General features: G+C 43.2%; 1 protein-coding gene and 1 long non-coding RNA gene across 3 annotated transcripts in view; one reads left to right on the forward strand and one right to left on the reverse strand.

Annotated features, from left to right (window-relative positions):
* The window catches only part of LOC103915577, a 1,577-nt gene extending 1,172 nt beyond the window's left edge, over positions 1-405 (forward strand). The window contains exon 2 of the long non-coding RNA XR_663534.1: positions 307-405. This is a non-coding gene — a long non-coding RNA (uncharacterized LOC103915577). The remainder of the gene's footprint in view (positions 1-306) is intronic.
* The window catches only part of MYOZ1 (myozenin 1), a 17,921-nt gene extending 2,741 nt beyond the window's left edge, over positions 1-15,180 (reverse strand). Inside the window, exons 1-4 of one of the 2 annotated variants that reach the window (XM_009322441.1) lie at positions 14,961-15,180; positions 12,713-12,814; positions 10,920-11,101; positions 1,575-1,809 (exon numbers count right to left, since the gene is read on the reverse strand). In XM_009322441.1, coding sequence (XP_009320716.1) covers positions 1,575-1,809; positions 10,920-11,101; positions 12,713-12,788 — 493 coding nt within the window. In that variant the 5' untranslated portion in view covers positions 12,789-12,814; positions 14,961-15,180. The remainder of the gene's footprint in view (positions 1-1,574; positions 1,810-10,919; positions 11,102-12,712; positions 12,815-14,960) is intronic. The other variant, XM_009322442.1, reaches the window with a different exon arrangement.
* Positions 15,181-18,803: the final 3,623 nt, after the last annotated feature.

Below are 18,803 nucleotides of genomic sequence, written 5' to 3' on the forward strand. Positions count from 1 at the left end.
AAAATCCTGTCAATGACAGAGCTGCACTTTGCTGTTAGTCAGATACTTGATTGCCAGAAATTTTAGGTTAGCTTCTGGCTGCTCCATTAAGCAAATGAGCTTAGACAAGGGTTTTCATTCTGTGTGCCTCTTTTTTTTTTTCTTTTTTCCTTTTTCTGCCAATTGTGTATAATACCACCTTGCTAGTAAGATCATTGGTTGTGTATTGATATGTAGCACACTTCTAAGATTCTCATCCTTCAGAAACCTTAAAACTCCTGAGCAATGGCTTCTGCTTAGCTTGATTAGAGTAGATGGGAATAATAGGTTAATGGAGTTAGACGTTCTGGTGCTTTCATGGTGCTATAGTTTGTGTAGAAAACATAAACCCTTATGAAGTAAGTGGCAAAGAATGAACACTATTATCTAACACTTTCTTCTTCATCGCACCTTCTTTCTTCGTCTTGCTTCTTTTCTTCAAACCTTGCCAAATCCTGGGCTTTCCTGGTTTCAGAGAATTGCAGACATGTACAAGAATCTCACTTCCATTAAAAAAATAAAAACAACTACCCCCCTCTTTCTGTGTGAAGGACTTAAACTAAGCAGTTTAGAAGTAAATTGATTGGTAGGGTTGAAAAATAAAAGCAGTTGGGATCCACCTCTGCAGTAAAAGCTATGGGATGATATTAATCCTCTTTCTCCCTGCACAAAGAAATAGGATAACAATGGAGAAAAATCTCCCATAAGAAGACAGAGAGTCTACACAGATTTCTTTTTCACAAGGATGCCCGGAAATGTAAAAGCTGATTTTGATATAAAATGTGCATTCTTCCAGAATGTAAATGAAAAACCTTGGATTTTACAAGTCACTCGTTTGGTCACTTAACGACAGCGGTTCCTGGTTCCCAAGCAAATTTGCTTTTTGTTGTAAAATCCCATAGGGACTGTTAAAATAAGAATTTCACCTGCTGATCTTCATGCAAGGGATTTGGTTCTAGAGGTTTCTGGCCAAACCAAACAGAGGTTAAATTAAGAAAGGACTAAATTCAATTAAAAATACTTCTACTCGTAAAGATATTGCTTCAGTAGACCAGTGGTGATTACCAGATAACTTTTTGAAATATTGCTGTTTCTTTCTGAAGATTAGCCAAAAAGTGCTGTTTGTTTAGGTGAAAACTTTGATTTGAAGTCAGGGCTGATAATACTCGAGACTGATGTGTCAGGTCAGACTGCTGAGCTAACGAGCTAACACTACTATCTCCAGTAGCGGTCAGCGTGAAACTCTTGAAAGCAAAGGGTGTGCCGTACTGGCATGCTGCCGTATCAACCTTAGGAGCTCAGTAATTAAGTTTCCCATCACTTCTTTGGTCCAGCCAAGGCATGTATTTCTGTTTCTTGCCTATGACTGAGCAACACAGAAGCATGCAAACAAAACTATCAAGCTAAAGGCAGTTCAACTTTTCTAGACTTTGCAATGGAACTTAGTTTGGAAGAATTCAGGTTTTAGTCAAATTTATTTACTTGTCCCTAAGAGTAAGGTTGGCACGAGCTTTGATAGCTTTAGCTATTTCTTGTTCTTGCAGAGACATACTTGCCTTTCTCAGTACCATCACCTCCTTCTCCACCACTTCCAGACAATTCCCCCGTACGTTCCCCTTCGCTGTCCCCAGGGCCTCCTTTGCTTCCAGGCCTAGGAGGAACAGCGGGATACTGCTGCTTACTGGAGCCATGCTGCCCAGCTGTCACTCCTCCTACCATCCGCCCATGGGCATAGCCATGAGCATCTTCCCCGTAATGCCCTCCTGGTGGGATGAACTTCTGAAAGTGATCCTAGGGCAGAAGAAAAGAGAGTAGGAATCCCTGTTACAGGACGCGGTCCATTCACATTTGTAGGGTTGGGTCCCAGAACGTGAACTCCTGAGTCCCCATGATCTGACCAGTTTTCTATCTCAGTTACCAAACCAGTGGCAGAACTTTGTGTGAGTTATTCTCTATATTCAGTATAGGAGCCGTTGTAGAACAGCAGCAAAGGCAATGGAAGCACACCTTTTAATGGACACCTCAGTCATTTTATATGATCAGGGTGAGAAGAGAGGGATCTGTGTATTGTCCCCAGCAGTGATCAGTATGAAATACAAGAGGAAGGGAGAGGAAATACAACTTTTGCCAGAGCAGGTAAAGGTCCAGACAGAGATACATTGGCTGACCTGTGGGAGAGCAAGCTGGACAAGAAATAGGAAGTGTTTTCATGTCAAGGTTAACATAGCCCGGCAAAGTCAGCTTGATTACAGTGTGGGAGCTAAGTGTTCCAGGGCACCAGAACAGCAGGGTACCTGTGACAACATAAAAGCCCGTATGTCTGTTTTCCATACATATGAAGGTCTACATGGGGAGGGGTATTTACACATTGAGAAAGCCTGAAGAAATAGCAGCCTGGGAAAACATGAAGGACTTCCTGGAGACCACAAGAGGAAAATTACTTCCTTTTTAGGAAGAGTTTTGTTTGTGGCAATATGTGCATTAACGAACCAAATCTAACCAGCAACAAGGCAAGAAAGCAAGCTGTATCCATCAGTAAAATCAAGCTGGTCTTACTGTCCTGGCCGTCCACTCTCCCCAGTCCAAGCTAGAAGGCACAATCCCCGCAGTACATAGTGAAAGAGCAAACAGTCCATGGAGGATTTATAGACCTTGTGGTGCCAGCACAACGTCCTGTCTTTGCACACAGCAATTTTAATAAATACTTGTGTGGAACAAAAACTGGTAAAATATGTTCAGAAAAATGTTCTATGTATGGGTCATAAGTGAGATCAAAGCTTGACTCCTATCAGATATAAAAAAGTATCTCTTGTGTATTATAGCCCATGCAGCTCTATAATACAAGTAACCTGGGTTATATATCACATATGGTCTTTCCTATTGGACTAGGGGACTGGCTATCGGTGTGCAAAGATGTAAAAAATACAGCTGAAGCTGAATGAATCTGTGGTTCCTTATGCTGCAATTCTGCTTGTATAAATTCATCTCAGGCAGTCAATGGGAGACAAGAGTGTCAACCTCAGGGCTGGCTCTCAAAGGGTTAAGGCTTTCTCAGGGCTCTTACACCTAGGACAGTTCAGCAAAAAGAAGCTTTCCAGGCTGTAAACAGGCTTCCAAGGCCAGCTGTTCGGTCAGCTAAAAATAGATAAGAAGTGAAAACCCCACAAGGCTCAAGGCAGAATTATCTAACCCTCTGCTCCCTGTGTCTCCAGCAACAGTGTCCAGGGTTTCACAGCAGGTCACCAGGCTGCAACCCAGGCAGGCAGCCAGCTGCAGGCTGAAGTGGCAGAGCTGGTGCCCCCAGGGCCTTTAGGGACTGTCTGTCCTTTTCCTAGCTGTAGGGAATTCCCTTTTTAGGCACAGAGGGGATAATGTTCCCCTGAATGTCAGGAAGCACTGAGAAGGGAGAGGATTGTGAGCATTAAGCTGTATGCAGGAGCTAGCAGGGCAATCTGTTCAATTATGTGTGGGAGCTATGTAGCTGTAAAAAGGCAAACTGAAAAAAGGGTTTTTTGAGGGCTAGAGGTCAGAATGAGGTTATTCTCAAAACGTTAATATATATGCAAGGTTAATGCTTCTACTGATTTGCTCAGTAATTTCAAGACAGGATTTGCATCTGTTTTCCTTCAAGTTTCATCCATGCTGTGTGCCCTTCCTGAGAATTAAATGCTTATTTCTCTTTTCTTCTGGTTACTTACATGCACTCTCCTGCAAAAAAAAAGGTCACAAAACATCAGCATAACATGAACTACAGTAAAAAGGGCTGGTTTGATTTTATGCACAGCAGTATTTGACGTGACCAGGAAGGGGCATCATTGTCATCTGGTGTTATTTTAAATTGCAGTATTGTCACTAAGCAGGATAAGTTTCAGTGAAGTTTCTCTGAAACACAGGGTCTGCCTCAGGAAAGCCACACCTAAATCTTATTTAGCTGCAACTGAAATTAGTTTGATTGGTCTCAGGCTAGTTCATGATTCTTCACAATGAGGTTATTCTCAAAACGTTAATATATATGCAAGGTTAATGCTTCTACTGATTTGCTCAGTAATTTCAAGACAGGATTTGCATCTGTTTTCCTTCAAGTTTCATCCATGCTGTGTGCCCTTCCTGAGAATTAAATGCTTATTTCTCTTTTCTTCTGGTTACTTACATGCACTCTCCTGCAAAAAAAAAAGGTCACAAAACATCAGCATAACATGAACTACAGTAAAAAGGGCTGGTTTGATTTTATGCACAGCAGTATTTGACGTGACCAGGAAGGGGCATCATTGTCATCTGGTGTTATTTTAAATTGCAGTATTGTCACTAAGCAGGATAAGTTTCAGTGAAGTTTCTCTGAAACACAGGGTCTGCCTCAGGAAAGCCACACCTAAATCTTATTTAGCTGCAACTGAAATTAGTTTGATTGGTCTCAGGCTAGTTCATGATTCTTCACAGATCCACTGGGAAAACATCCTATGTTCAGCAGACATCTCTACTCAGATAGGAAAGACCCATTTTCCATGCAATACCCCAGTCTACTCATCTGCTAGAATAAAAATATAATTTTCTTTAGTTTTGGCCACCACAATAGATTGTCTTAGCTCAAATTAATAGGAGAATCTTCTTTTCCTATAACAGGAGGCAAAGGCAAATTCATCTTTTTGAAATCTTGAACCTCACTGGATTCAAACGAGCTCATTCCAAGAGAGCGGAGCTCAGGAATGGCAGCCTCAAGCAGGAGTCTCGACGTAGTCAAAGCTGGGTACGTGCAGCTTTGTCTCCGGTACTTACAGCATGCCTCTGGTCAGGGTGTTTAGGGTAAAATATGGCTTACACTTGAGGGGAATGCATGTCTTGGGCCATTGCTAACAGGATGTGGAGCTTTTATGTATAGGCCTATTCAAATCACAAACCCGACCTCTCAGTTAGGGTTGATTGACCCTGTTGGTGGAAGTCACAGGAGAGAAGCCCAGGCGTGCCAATTGAGAAGGCTGATAACCTTCTCCTGTTGGCTCTGCGGGCAGATCACACAGTCCCTCCGTGGTAGGGTCTGCCCTGTCTGTGTGTTGCTGGAGGTAGTGGATGTTATCAGTCCCTGGGCGTCCCTACACTCTAACAAGAGAACAATTGTGGCAAGTTAACGTGATGTGTAGTCCCCTGGGTTGGCTAAACAAATTGTGCTCATGTCTTTGAAGTCCTTAGTGCTAGCAAGAGCCTGATCCTGCAGGCTGAGTGCCTAGATGGATGAATTCTGAATTCTCTAGAGCTGCTGCATGTGTCTCATGAAAAATAGAAAATGAAAGACGATCCAGCTAATGGAGCTGAGATGTCTAAGTATCTCAAGGCCCTGACGTCACTGCAGGCAGTCCCCAGGAGGAGACACTGTGTGCTCCCCGTCAGCTCCTTGCTGTGCCCTAAAGAGAATGATTGAGGCCACCAAATGTGTTTCTATTTCCACCTCACTGATAAAGAGCTTCCCAAAGGTTTGATGCCTATGTGGTTACTAACACTTCTGAAGTTACTGTGACTGTGTCCTCTCAGTGGCAGCCACTCAAATGCTCCTTAATGGTGGGATGGGAGATTTAAAATTCAGACAATCGGAGAGTCTTATAGACTGCCTGCTGTTTTTATCGAAGTGTGTGCCTCGGTCCTTAATTTGGAGTTGCATAGCCTTAAACCTATGATTCACTTAAAAAAAAAAAAAGGATGAAAACAAAAAGCAACCTCAGCTGTTAAAGTATCTTAAGCTAATTTTCTTTTTAAACATGCTCCCCCAAGAGGCACAGTTTGTGGGTTGAGCTCCTGCTTTCTATTTCCAGGTCTACTTGTGACTTGCTGTTTAATCTTAGTCAAATTATTTTTCACCTCTATGCCTGGATTTACTCATCTAAATAATGGGAATTTTTATCTAATACTACCCAAAATTATTTATATCTTATTTGTATATTTTATATCATCCTTGCCGCATTTTCTTTGTGGGTGAAAGAAATTGAGTTTCAGAATTTCAGTCCAAAGTTTTCTCACAGTGCTCCAACAAACTGCTGTGGAAAATAAAAGGCTCTTCTTCTCTGTCATTCTGCTGTTTCCACACCAGTCACTTCTTGAGTAAGAAGGCATCAGACTTCATGTTCACTCTTATGCAGCTTTGGGTATAGTTGGGACCTCCAGGTCTTCTGCACCAGTCCAAGTCCAGCACAGCAAGGCTTATTCTGTTAGAAAAGTTACGTCTCAGCTGGCTCGCTCCACTTAGGTCATAACCTGAGACTCTCTCATATGTCAGCTTGCGGTTATCCTGTAACGTTTGTTCAAGAGGTTTAATATTCCTTGCAGAACAGAATTCCTAGAAAGAATGCTTTTCCTAACATTTTCCCTTTAACCTTACCTCCGGTGATCTTGATTGGCATTCTTCTAAGTACATTAATGGGCAAACAGAGCCATCAGTGCATGCTTGTGCGTTAAACAAAGTAGCTGCATGATAACATCTCTGTTCCTCTGTCCTTATGCTTTCCTTCACACACTGTATCACGTCTGGCTATTTAACATGGAAGATCTCTGAAGCAAGTTGTTTGTGTACTTCTGTCTGCTGTGAAGCACCGCTTTTGGCGTTGAAACATAACCACTTCCATTTTCTTCCTGATGCCTCTGCTTACTCCTCTGAGTTCTCGTTCAGCAGCAAATGGAATACAGGATAACTCCTGCCATTATCCAGAAGAACAGTAATCCAATTCTTTAACCCTTTTTCACTTCTTATGTTTTGTTTCACAGTTGGTGTCTTAGCTTATCTGAAGAGACCTCTTGACCTGAAGTCCAGCAGAAATTACTTGCCAACACGTTCAGGTTGTTTTCATACAAGCATTGCCAATATGTGGAAACTGCATTTATTTTAACTTGTGGGCGAGTCTGAGAAAGTATCGAGGTGGGTTTTTTTGTTTGTGGGTCTGGGTTTTTTTGATGTACTACTGCTGATAATTGTCTGCTCAGATTCCACCTTCCTAATGGTTTTAATTTTCAAATCTTTCTGTAAACTGTCTCCTGCATGTAACCCAAATCAGGCCACAGGTTTTGACTAGCAGAAAGACTATTTTTAAGGATCCTCACTGGAAGAAAAACAGCATAACAGCAACACCCAAAAAGCATAACTATGGTTTTGTTTTCAGTTTCCACTTGATGATAGCAGGAAGGTCTTACACAGAGATTCCCAAAGCAGAGGTGGGACCTTGAGAGGAGTTAGGGCAATAATGAGTGGGGCTGTGAGGCTAAGAAACATAGTTTCACATGATCTTGATGTGTTTGAGGCCAAACAAATTTAGCATTATGAAGTGCTAAATAGGACTTCATAAGGAGAAAGGACTTCAGAAGGAGAAAAGGTCTGTGAACTGCTGATCTATTAATTGCTGAACAGTGAAGTGAGATTTAGGAGACCCAGAGATAAGACTCAGACTCTCTCTATGATTTTGGGTGATTCGTTAATCTACCCCATGGTTCATGGGGTAAAAATAAATGTAGTAATTTCCTTCATGCTATAGTAGGTCAGATGCTACAGTAATAGAGCACATAGCAAGATAGGATTTCATCATGGTCTTTAGTCAGTAGTAAATTGCATCTTGCAGCTTCACAGTGAGGTTGATAATATGCTCTGAGGCATGGAGAGAACCCCAGTTCCTGCGACCGGGTGGCACAGCCTGGGGCGAGAAGAAATCCTTCTGATTTACTAGACGGGGCTCAGTGGACCCCAGCTTCTCCAGCACAGCACCAAACAAGGAGGATGTCACATGAACTCTGGCAGGATATCAGTGTGCTAAAAGTGTCAAACTCAGCCCTCCCTAAAAACATGCCCTTGTACTGTACATTTGCAAGAGAAGAGGGTCACAGTATTGAAAACAGCTATACAGTAGGTAGTGCATTTCATTTTGCTCATGTTGGGAATGGTCAGTCCTTTTGACTGTGGGTTTAGCTACCATTTGCCTTTAACTGGATGGGTGGAGCCACAGCAGTGACAGAGAGAGTGGCAGGTTCTCCCTTTTCCATGGACCTGTCTGACGTTCACGCAACACAATATATATGTTTTCTCTGCTAAAAGTAAGGAGAGTGATCTGATTGTCCAGTGTGGTTGTGTGACTGGAGGAGAAGGAGGCGAAGAGAAGCAGGAGGGTGGATCGATGACAGGTGACTGCTGAGATCTTCTCCCTTGTGTGGAAGGTTTGTGGCTACAGCACAGGCTATTCTGGGACCCCTTATATGGTTTGGATTTATTTTTAATAACCTTTCTCTTTGTGTGTTTTTATATTACATTACCTTGCTGTTAAACTTTTTCTGGGGGAAAGAAGCAATCTGTACTCCATCCCAGACCTTTCTTGCGCTGCTTTGCTAAGTGTGTCCTGAGAAGATTCTAATACAGTTAAGAAATCTATGATAAAAAGCCAGAAAACACACCACCAGCTTTAAATCCCTTCACTGTCCCACAGCCTTAAAGTCACAAGGACTTCTTTGGGATGGGAAGCAAAGGACATGAAAATTAACTGGGATGGGGAAGTAACTGGAAGTAGCAGTAGGAATTCTTCACTCTGCCATTATCTTCCTCCCACAGTTCCCTTTTGTTTAAGCCTTCTTTTCTGCATCCGCCTTTGAGCAGAGCCAGGAGCAAGAACGGAAAGGAACAGAAAGCTAATCAAATATTGCAATCAAAAGGGCTTTTTGATGAAAGTTATTTGGTGCTAAGGTCAGACATTGTCCTGATGGTTTGGAAGATAACAGTGAGGCCACAGATCTGCTGCCTTTACCTGCCCAAGAGCAACCAGCTCTCCGAGAGGATGGCTGAGTTGCTGCGATCGCTCAGCTTTTCTTCTCACTGCTCGGACTGCCAGCAAAGGTGCTAACTCATGCTGGCTGTGGTGATGAGAATAGTTGTCCACAGAGGCAGTGGATGCAGCCTGGCACAGTGCTTGCACAGAGCACACAGGGCAGCCAGCAAATGGTAACAATTATGTTCGTGATCCTGCTAAGCTGGCCCCGAGAGAGGGCTGGAGGGCAGACTGAAGGCTTCCTGCACTGACCAATGGAGATTTGTTATCTGTACCATGAATGTGGAGAAAAGATAGCCCTGAAAGTGAATTATGGAGGATTTTAAAGCAGAGTACCAGCTGCTGTTTGGAGACCATGCCATTGTCCTCATATAGCAAAGCCATGAAGAAAATCCCTAGGCTTGTTAGGGTCTTGTCTGACCCCCAAATACATTTCTCCACAGCACAGTGTCTTACAGTCTTGCTCAAAGAGCTTGGGATCAGGGGTGTTCTGACAGAATAGAGGGAGAGATTCACTACAGAAAGGGTATGGAGTGAATGTGAGGCATGGATGAATAAACAAAGTAAGAAAAACAGATAACAAAAAAGAAGCGATTGTCATCAGCCTTTGTAATGTCAGTCTTGGAGGGACTCTGTTTGTACATGTCCGGTTTTGAGTCCGTTTGTCACAACTCATTTGCTTTGTATTTCTCTGACTGGACACCCTTAAGTGACACCCTCAAATTTTCAAAGTTTGGACTTCAGCCGCTTTATTCCCTCACTTTATTATTTTCTCACTCCTCCTCACTGCAGCAGATTCTGACGTATGAACTTGGCCCTCGTATGTTTTAGGAGCTCTGAGATTGCTGAGTATTTCTAAAAACAGCTTGCATTTCTCCAGGATTTTCATCTGAAGAGTCCAAAGTTCAACGCACCATTCATTCTTACATCCTTTCTAGGAGATAGCTCACTGAAGAGATGAACTATCTAAAGCACAAAGAGATGAAGAAACTGCCCGAAGTCTAACAACACCGGATATGCTTGCTATATCTCTGGTCTGTCATCCCTGATCTGTAATCTGACCTACTGTTGTAATTTTAATGACTTTTTTTTTCAGACATCTTTCCACATCCTGCTTCCCAAATTGTCATTTTTAGAAGTGAACTACAAAGATTTACTTATTGCTGCTTTTGAAAGCATCAGAGGGGTAAAAAATAGCGTGCTTTTGTTTGGCAGAACATTTTCTTCAGCTTGACTTTTATTATTTTGCTTGAGTTTCCTTGGACTGGAAAACAGATTCCATAAAGGGATAAAATGACACAAAATAAATTTTAAAGAACATCAGAAGAGGAGATGCTAGATCAAAATGCATATGAACCTGAAACATTTTCTACTTCTTTTACTGAACTGCTGACAATCATGTGAAAGGAGAGTTTCATTTGTAAAAGTTAAGTATCTTCAGAAGACTTTACACCAGGCAACTAACTGTAGAGAGAAGTTCAAAGATTAAATAATGGTACTAACTCATGGGAAAGGGGAAAAAAAAGAATGTCTGAATTTATACACCATATCTGATAGGAAAATACTTTAGAAGAAAACAAACGTGGCTTCTAGCAAATAAACTGAAGATATTGCAGTGTCAGGTTAGAGGTTTCTGTCTGAATTTTCATTTATGGAACTTCTTGCAGAAATGAGCAGAGGACTCTGCCCAGCAGGAAGCATAAAAGTGTATCCTACGCTAAAAATAGAACCGCACCCACTGGGGCTGAAGTCAGACCTGGATGGAACATTTCCATCTTGCAAAGAAGAAATTGAATGAGTACAGAAACAATTAGTCTTGCCCTGCACGGTTCTGAACACCTGACAAACATGCAGTCCTCCCTCATCACTCAGGACTGAATTTTCTCATGCTTCTGCATGTGTGATACCAAGTATTTGCTAAAGGAAACTAATGCTGCTGCCAAAAGGAAATAAAACTTGTGTGTTTATATAATTTTGGCTTTTTCCTGCACTTCTTCGCTAGTAGATTCCCCCCGCCCCTGGCCTGGGCACATACAGACAGAGGAGAGCTTGGGCACACTCCATTCCTGTTTCCCCTGGGTGTATGAAGCAGCTTTTTAGTTTTAATCTCCAACCTACCACAGAATTGTCGGTGAAGGCATCAGGGTTATTCTCATAAATGAACTTCTCCACCCTCAGCTGCCGTAATTTGAACATCTTGGATCCTTTGTTAGTGAGGAGAGAAAGCTCTTCTAGCATCACATCTCTGGGGATGCTGATCTTCTTCCCCAAGTTCAGCTTGGACACCTCTTGTGGCATGACTACAAAACATATGAAATGGGACACTTTAGGAAGTGCTCTGGTCCAAGTCTCTTGTCCATTGCTTCCCAGCATCAGTAGTGACTTCAAAGCAGTCAAATTCTCTTCTAAATTAAGTTTTTAGGAAATACCCTATGCACCAAATTTTTACATTGATGACGCTCGGATATAGATGGGTGGAATTTACTCTGGATTGCAATCAAGGCAAATCTGCACAGAGAAGAGTTGCATAAGGGTGGAGCTAGATGCATGTGTCCCACCTGAGAAGCACCTCAGTCTTCTCAGAGATGCTCAGAGCAGCAGGATTTGTTAGTACTGCCTCAAATGCACCACTGCCTTGTCTGGTTACTGCCCTACACCCCTCCTCTGGAATTAGATGAGTGGCAGTCAGCTCTTCGGATTGGGCTGACATAATAAATAAAGACAACTCTGGCGTGCGTTGGTTTAAACATTATCCTGAAACCATGGCAAGATTCAGTGTTGTTATATCTTTTTTTTGTTTGTTTTAAGGAGAATTTTTAAAGGGAAAAGTAGTTGAAGTTCTCTTCAAGTCTTAATACGCTGGTTACTCAATAAGTCCTTTTCCATTTAATTTGGTACCACCAATTCTCCATCAAAACAATGGATTCAAACATTTTCAGTCTAAAAATCTTGCAGAAATGCAGTTAAAGCCTTTCATTCAGAAACAAACAAGTTTTCCTAGGCTTTCTTTTTTCTGTATTAAGCAAGGCTAAGACCACTTATCCACCTCTACATCTTATTTACAACAGAGAATGAATCTCCATCCTTAAACTGGTATAAAATTGGTATAAGCGAATAAATTTTTTTTTACAGCAAGCCAATTTTATATAGCACTATTTCATAGCATAGGAGGAAATGCCCTTTAACTGAAAACTGGATTTTTACTTACTTGTTTACTTGAATAAAAGGTCAGGGACAAACAGAAAAAATATATACCTGTACCCTAGCAAAGAAGTTTCTACAGCCCTTTTTGGGGGCTGAAGGGACAGCACTGAATTGTTGCTTTTCAAAACCTCTAAAAACCTTCCCCATGCTGTCAAAAGTAAAGAGAAGATAAGGATATCACAGTTAATTAAAAGTCACCCTACCCAATACACAGGTATTCTGTAGAAAGAAAAGTATCCCAAGTTATATTCTCCTCTAAGAGACTTTGACTTTTTCAACTAATAAGTGCTGGAATCAAAGGAATTCTCTCACATAGAGGAAAAACAGATTAGAGACAAAGGTTATAAGAGAGAGAACAACACAGAATATAACTAGGCACCGCAATATTCATGCCCATAAAAGATCACGTTCTCTTTCCATTCACACTGGTGTGCATCCAAATTAATGCTGCAGGAGAATACGGGCTTACAAAGTGTAATCTAGGTCAACATTTGACCTGAGTGTGTGTCCAGTGCTTTTGAACAGTAAATTAGAAAATGTGATGTGGTTGAAGGCTGAGCTTTAGTAATATTTGTGGCTCTGCCTCCTGGTATGTTCGCTGCATGTCTTGCTCTGGGAGTTCAGTCAGACAGGGTGTGAAATTTTAAAGGCTGAAATTCAGGTTGAAATCCAAACAATTCTCACGTGTGCAGTTTTGCATATCTTACCTTCGTGTGTCAGCTTCCCAATGAGTTTAGTGGACTTTTTCCTTTTAACAGGAGCAGGAGTCCCTGCAAGGGGCATTCCCACAAAGGGTTCTCTGCTTTGCTCTAAAAACACAAGGAAATGGAGAATGAAACACTGGAAGGGTATTTCTTGCCTCTCTTTTAGTTGCCATCTACAGTTAAAAGATACACAGCCTTCATTTCACACACAGGTTCTTTTCCACCCCTTCCACATGAAGGAGCTAGTAAATGGTATCATCCCATACAGAATATCATCAGCAGGCCATTGTGGTGTTCTCTGGAGACATTATGACACAAAATATGGCAGCAGATCACAGCAGAAGCATTGCCAAGGTGCCATATAGCATTGTCATCCAAAATCGGCATTTTAATTGCAACATGGCAGTCTCCCAGTACCCACGTGTGCCACAGTGGCACTCTGTTACCATCTTGTGCTGCAGTAACAGAACATCAGTTTGAAATTTGCTCTATCATACCATGTTATAATACCATGCAGTTATCATTAGATGGTAATATATATTTTTATGTAAAGATTTTGGGTCTGTCCATGAGTTATTTGGGAGCGTTTTGAATAACGTGCAAGTTTGGTTTGGATATTTAGATAGTCCTATTAGAATTAGAATAGGTATTCAGAAAACCACTAGACTGCAAGTTCTGAAAAAAGAAGAAACAAATCAAAACCCTAAGTAATTCTGTCTTTTATGACTGCTACTGTTCCGTTACAGAAGGGCTGGAGGAAGAAGGCACAGGCAAACTTGTTAAAGGAAAAGTCGTTCACCCAAGTTGTTGAAGTCACTTGCACCTGTATCTTATGTATTGATCTTATCGCATATCATTTTGGAGGGGGGAGGAGGGGAAGAGGGAGATTTCTTCTGGTACAGTGTTCCCCATCTCTGTCCCCAGATAGGATGAGAGGCCTGTACTGCAAAGTCAGGGAAAATTAGGAGAAATCTCAGCAATTCCACTTCAGGCAGCTTCTCAGAGTCCTTCTTGGGGTTTATCACACATAATGTAAGTAGGGCAAATGTCTTGCCTTGACTTCAGCCCTGTCCATGCCCAAACAACAGCATATAGGGGGACAGATTCTCACCTAATACAATACAATACAAAGAAAAATGAGCGAAGACCCGTTGGCTTCAGCAATAGCAGACAGTAACTAACCATCTCTGTCCTTGTGCTTCTTTGCACTTTAGTTGCTTAAAATTTCAGAACTGAAGACATTGAACTATGAGTTACATTTTAAAACAAGCAAACAGCTGGCTCTAGGAGTTAGTACATTGCCCTTGTTGTGATCAAGACATTTTTATTTCCTATGTATTTTGCAGTTTCATTCCACCATTACTCCTTTTGCAACATGATTTTCATGTGATGAGGTGATGGTAACTGCTAAAAGAAGACCAGCCACAGCAAACCAGCACCAATCACATTGGCAAATACTCTCTTGGATTAGTTTTTCTTTCAGATTTCCAAGCTTTTCTTTTTACTGAGATGATGCCTGTGTAGTTCACATCATAAAAGAGACCATCGTGGTGTATTCCCAAAGCAAGCGTGAGCAGGTGCAGCCATAAAGCACGCACTGCACATTCTCCTCGAGCAGACGGACATCTGCTTGGCTATATAAAAGAAGCAGGCCCTGCTTGACAGGAAAAGGGCAATGCTGCCAGGAGGCGGGGGGGGTGGGAGGTTATGGCCCATCTGATGGGTCATACGACTGGCAAAACAGAGGGAAATCATCTGTATGCCCCAAACGTGGACTCCCTGGGGTAAGGCAGAAAAGGCTGGCCCTGGTGGGGAACCGTACTCCTCTAGCACACCCATTCCCAAGGAGCAGCAAGGGCAAGTCCATCCCATTCTGCTGTCCTCCTTTACTAATCCAGCAGGACTGAGGAATGGAAAACCTGCTGCATGCAATTGGTCTAGCATAAGGGAAGGGGCAGCAGCCTTTCACTATGGACAGGGTCCAGAGCTACACTGGGACTACTGCTCTTTCAACCACCCCACCACGGGGAGGCTGCTGGAGCCTCAGTCTCCATCCTCCCTGCTATCCCATACATAAAGCCAGGGCCACAATTATCCTTTTCTCCTCTAAGCTCTATCCCTTGGTTCAATTCCTCTGTCTTTTTCTGCATCGGTCTTTGCAGCAGTCACTTCCTTGGTTTTGCTGCACACCAAACCAGTCTTACCCTCTCCAGCACCTGCTCTAAACTATTTTGCTGCCCGGTCAACTCACCTCAGGCTTGCAGTGCCAGGCTCAGACCAGCTCACGCACCTGCCCCAGAGCTCGGCAGTGGGCTGCTTCCTCCCAGCCCGTCGCTGGGTGCTGCTGGGGAGGCTTGTCCAGCAGCCCCGCTCACCCAGGGTGCCTGGGCACAGGCAAGCTCTGCCCAGCACAAAGTGCTGATGCGAAGTGCTGTGAATTTGACTCCTGAAGGCTGCTCATACAGGCATCCTGTGGTTATTAATAGCCAACGGCCCAGAGGGCAGAGTTTCAGATAGCAACGCTGCAAGCCCCGAGAAGAGGGGAAAGGAAAAGGTTGCTCCTCAGGCCTCCTGCAGCCACTGCCTCAGTTCCCAGGAAGACCAGGCACTCTATAGGTGCCTCACTTCTTCCTCCTCTCTGTTCAAATCAGCATGCTATTCCCCTTCCTCCTCCTATTGCATTTTAATGCAATTCATAAAACCTTCTCAATATCCTGTTTGTCAGTAACGCCTCAAAAGCTCTCTTGGGTCTTGGCTCTGTTTTACACTCTCCTTCTGCCTCCTCCTCACTCCATCATTCAACCCAGTGTCCTCTAGGCTCTCATCATACATAATTTCTAAAATGCCAGGCATTCAAATAATACATCAGAAAGCACAGAAGAAAAACAATTGTATGCATGAAGCAAGAAGTAGTAGGAAAACCACAAAGTCTAGAAAGCTATTTACAGAGTTCTAGGAAGTAGCTGTGTAATGTGTATGGGAAACCCAACAGAAATCAAATAGCAAGGAAACTAAGTTCTTGATTCATGACAGAAATAGGGTTGATTGCCTGCATTTGGTGCAGCTTTGTACATGCAAATGACTGCCCTTCTTTAGCTCCTGTTCATTATGAGGCTACTCTCCCTGTTTTTTCCCCCATACCCAATTGGGTTCTTGTAGGATGAAGGGAACATATCTCATTTTACTGGATTACTCAAAGATGCATATACCTTTCAGCTTCTATGTAAAGCAGAAATCCTACAGAAAACATTGTCTTCCTATTTCACATTGGATCAAAAAGTTGTCCACTGAATAAACCTGGAGTCTAGTGGAGGGAAAAAAACCCACCAACACACAGCTGTGATTGCAGTAGAAAATCATCTGCACAGAGAATTGCAAGCAAAGCTGATATAAAGAAACATCAAGAGACAGTCACTTTCCCGTTTTCCTAGGTTTTGCAGAGTTGTTTTTGCTTGCACCAAATGCATATAAAACTTCCCAGTGTGATAAGTAGGTTGAAAGCACAAAGCATTAACCCCCAGTACTGTTTGGAAGATCCTCTATAATAGAGTGCTGTAACATACCTATGGGCTATAATCAGCCTTTATACCCTGCTTGGAGTAAGGGCATGTATGGCAATCTCCTGGCCTAAAGTTTCCCATTTTCCTCTCTCTTGCATCCATATAACCACTATGTATACCTCACATTGCGCAGCTCTTACTGTCCCTGATTTGTATCTACCGTAACACCATGCTGTAAGCTTTCCACTATCCAAAAGAGTACTGCGTCCTTCAGTGAGCCCAGCAGATACACAAAAATGATCCACAGGGGCCAGATGGCCCAGATCCTGCCCCCACACTCCCATGCTGGTGATCTGGGAGTAACTCCCCGGTGCTGTGCTAGTGTAAAACAGGTGTAGGGGATAGCACAACTGAACTGTAAACACCCACCGCCTGCTCTGGGCACCATCACAGAGCTTCACGTCTGGTGAAGACATTTACATCTGCACAAAGCTGGAGGGTGTCAAATATTACTATCACAACTGACCGTCTGTCCACACTTCACACCCACTCTGCACAAGTGCGGGTGGCCACAGAGGAGCAGGTCTCTTGGTATTGGCCAAGCCCTGCTCGCTGCAGATTGTATGAAGAGGAGTATTTTTTCACCGCATTTATTTCTCTTGGATTGGTTTAGCACCATGTTGGGCATTTGCCCAGAGTGCCCAGTGCCTGCTGTGAAGTTCAGTTGTGCTCTTTGAGATGCTGCTCTCCTATTCAAGTTCCCCGCATTCTAAACCCTATTTATCAAGGGAGCTATTGCCCGTCACAAGGTGATGGCATGTAGGGGGGGCATAGTGAGAACAGACACAATGTGCTGCTATATTGCTTAAAATCGGCAGCCCTTTGCCTCTCCTTTCCCAAAGGCATGAGGTACAGTTACCTCTTAATTTTAAGAAGTTTCTAGCTCCATTTTGATAATCATCTAAGAAATGAATGTGATTTATATTATAGGGTGAGAAGCTGAGAAATGCAGTGAACACTATATGGCACCTTCTTCCAGTCACTAGAGTGATGCTAAACTCTGCCTCCTCTCTACTTGCTTCCAGCTGCTGTTTTCAGACCAATTTATAGCTGCTGTATTATTTCTCCAGTCACCTCCTGTGCCTTCCTGAGCACAAATTACACCTTCGGGGAACAGTTTATGCCAAATGGATATCATGTGGAAACCTGCTGGATTTTAAGGCATGGTGTAGCTCCGAAAGATGGTGTAGCTCCAAAAGATGATGTAGCAGGGAAGTATGTCGTTGCTGTTCCCTGCCACGAGCATGACCACGAGGAAGCTGCTCCTCTGCTTCCTCCCACCCCAGGGGTTCACATCTGCTCCAGCAGGCAGCTGCAGGGACAGAGGAGCTGAGCAGGCTGGAAGGGGAGAGAGCACCCCATGGCTAGTTGGTAATTGGAGGTGAGCAGGAAACAGATGTGAGCCCTCTTATAAAACTCAAGAGAGACTACGGAAAAACAATAGCAAGGAGATGAAGAGTAGGCATGTCTAGCATGGTATGTGAGGATCTCAATGAGCAGGCACGCCCAGCAATTAGGACCAGGAACAAGGCACTGACAGCAATTCAGGGTGAGCCAACTCCAGGAGACAGGACTCCTCTGTGGATCCCCAGCCCAAAGGGCAAGAGGCAAGCAGGGTTAGGGGCAAGGCTAAGTACCTTGAAGTCCAGCTTCAAGGACTGATGAGAACTGTGGTCTGATGGGAACAAAGCATTTGTACGCCAAGTCAAGGTCTCGTGTGAGAAGTAGGCAAGGTGGTGAGAAACTGGAAGTGAGACAGGTTGAGCAGCCATATGAAGGAAAGTAAGCTAGGAGTAGAGAGTACAGGGCAGGATCTTTATCCAGGGCTCAGAAATAGTACCTGGAAGCTGAAATGATCAAATGGGGAGATTCCTTTATTCCCTAGATGCTGGTGGGTAGTATTTATGTTCCTAGACCAATCATCGGACTCCTCAGAAACTCCAGTAGCAAAATCCAAGGTTTAGACCAGCCTCTTGTCCAGGTTTTTCAGTGCTGTTGTGTCTGTGGCTGTCAGCAGGCTCAAATTCTGAAGAGACCTTGGCCACCTCCACTTTGAAAGATGATCCATAGCCCTCATTCAGTGCTATGTGAAGTCCCGTTCTGTCCTTGCAACCCTGATCCTCCAGAGGTTATTTGCATCTGCATGTGCATATGTACATACACCGGGTGGGACACAGGACCTAAGAGTGCAGCTGGAGTGTACTGCACAGAGCCTGAGCCTTGAACCCAGAAGGAATGTAAGAGAGGGTTTATCCTATTAGTATGGCACCAGGATTTATATGGTGATTTGGATAAAGCAGTCTTGAGTCTGACACTTATGCACCAAGGCACATCTTTAACTGAGATTCTCACCTCCTACTCTACCTTCAAATAAAATTATATGTCTCCATTTTCAGTTACCAGGCGAAGAACTAAATCCTGCTCCTTTCTCCTCTCTATGCAGTTTCTCCTGAGAGAGAGAAATGTCTAGTTCACTAGTCTAGAAATGTCAATGGTGGGTCTAGCAGTGACCTCACTTGTGCCCTGCCATGGTG

The sequence above is a fragment of the Pygoscelis adeliae genome, unplaced genomic scaffold (assembly GCF_000699105.1).
Source record: "Pygoscelis adeliae isolate BGI_AS28 unplaced genomic scaffold, ASM69910v1 Scaffold244, whole genome shotgun sequence".
NCBI lineage: Eukaryota > Metazoa > Chordata > Aves > Sphenisciformes > Spheniscidae > Pygoscelis > Pygoscelis adeliae.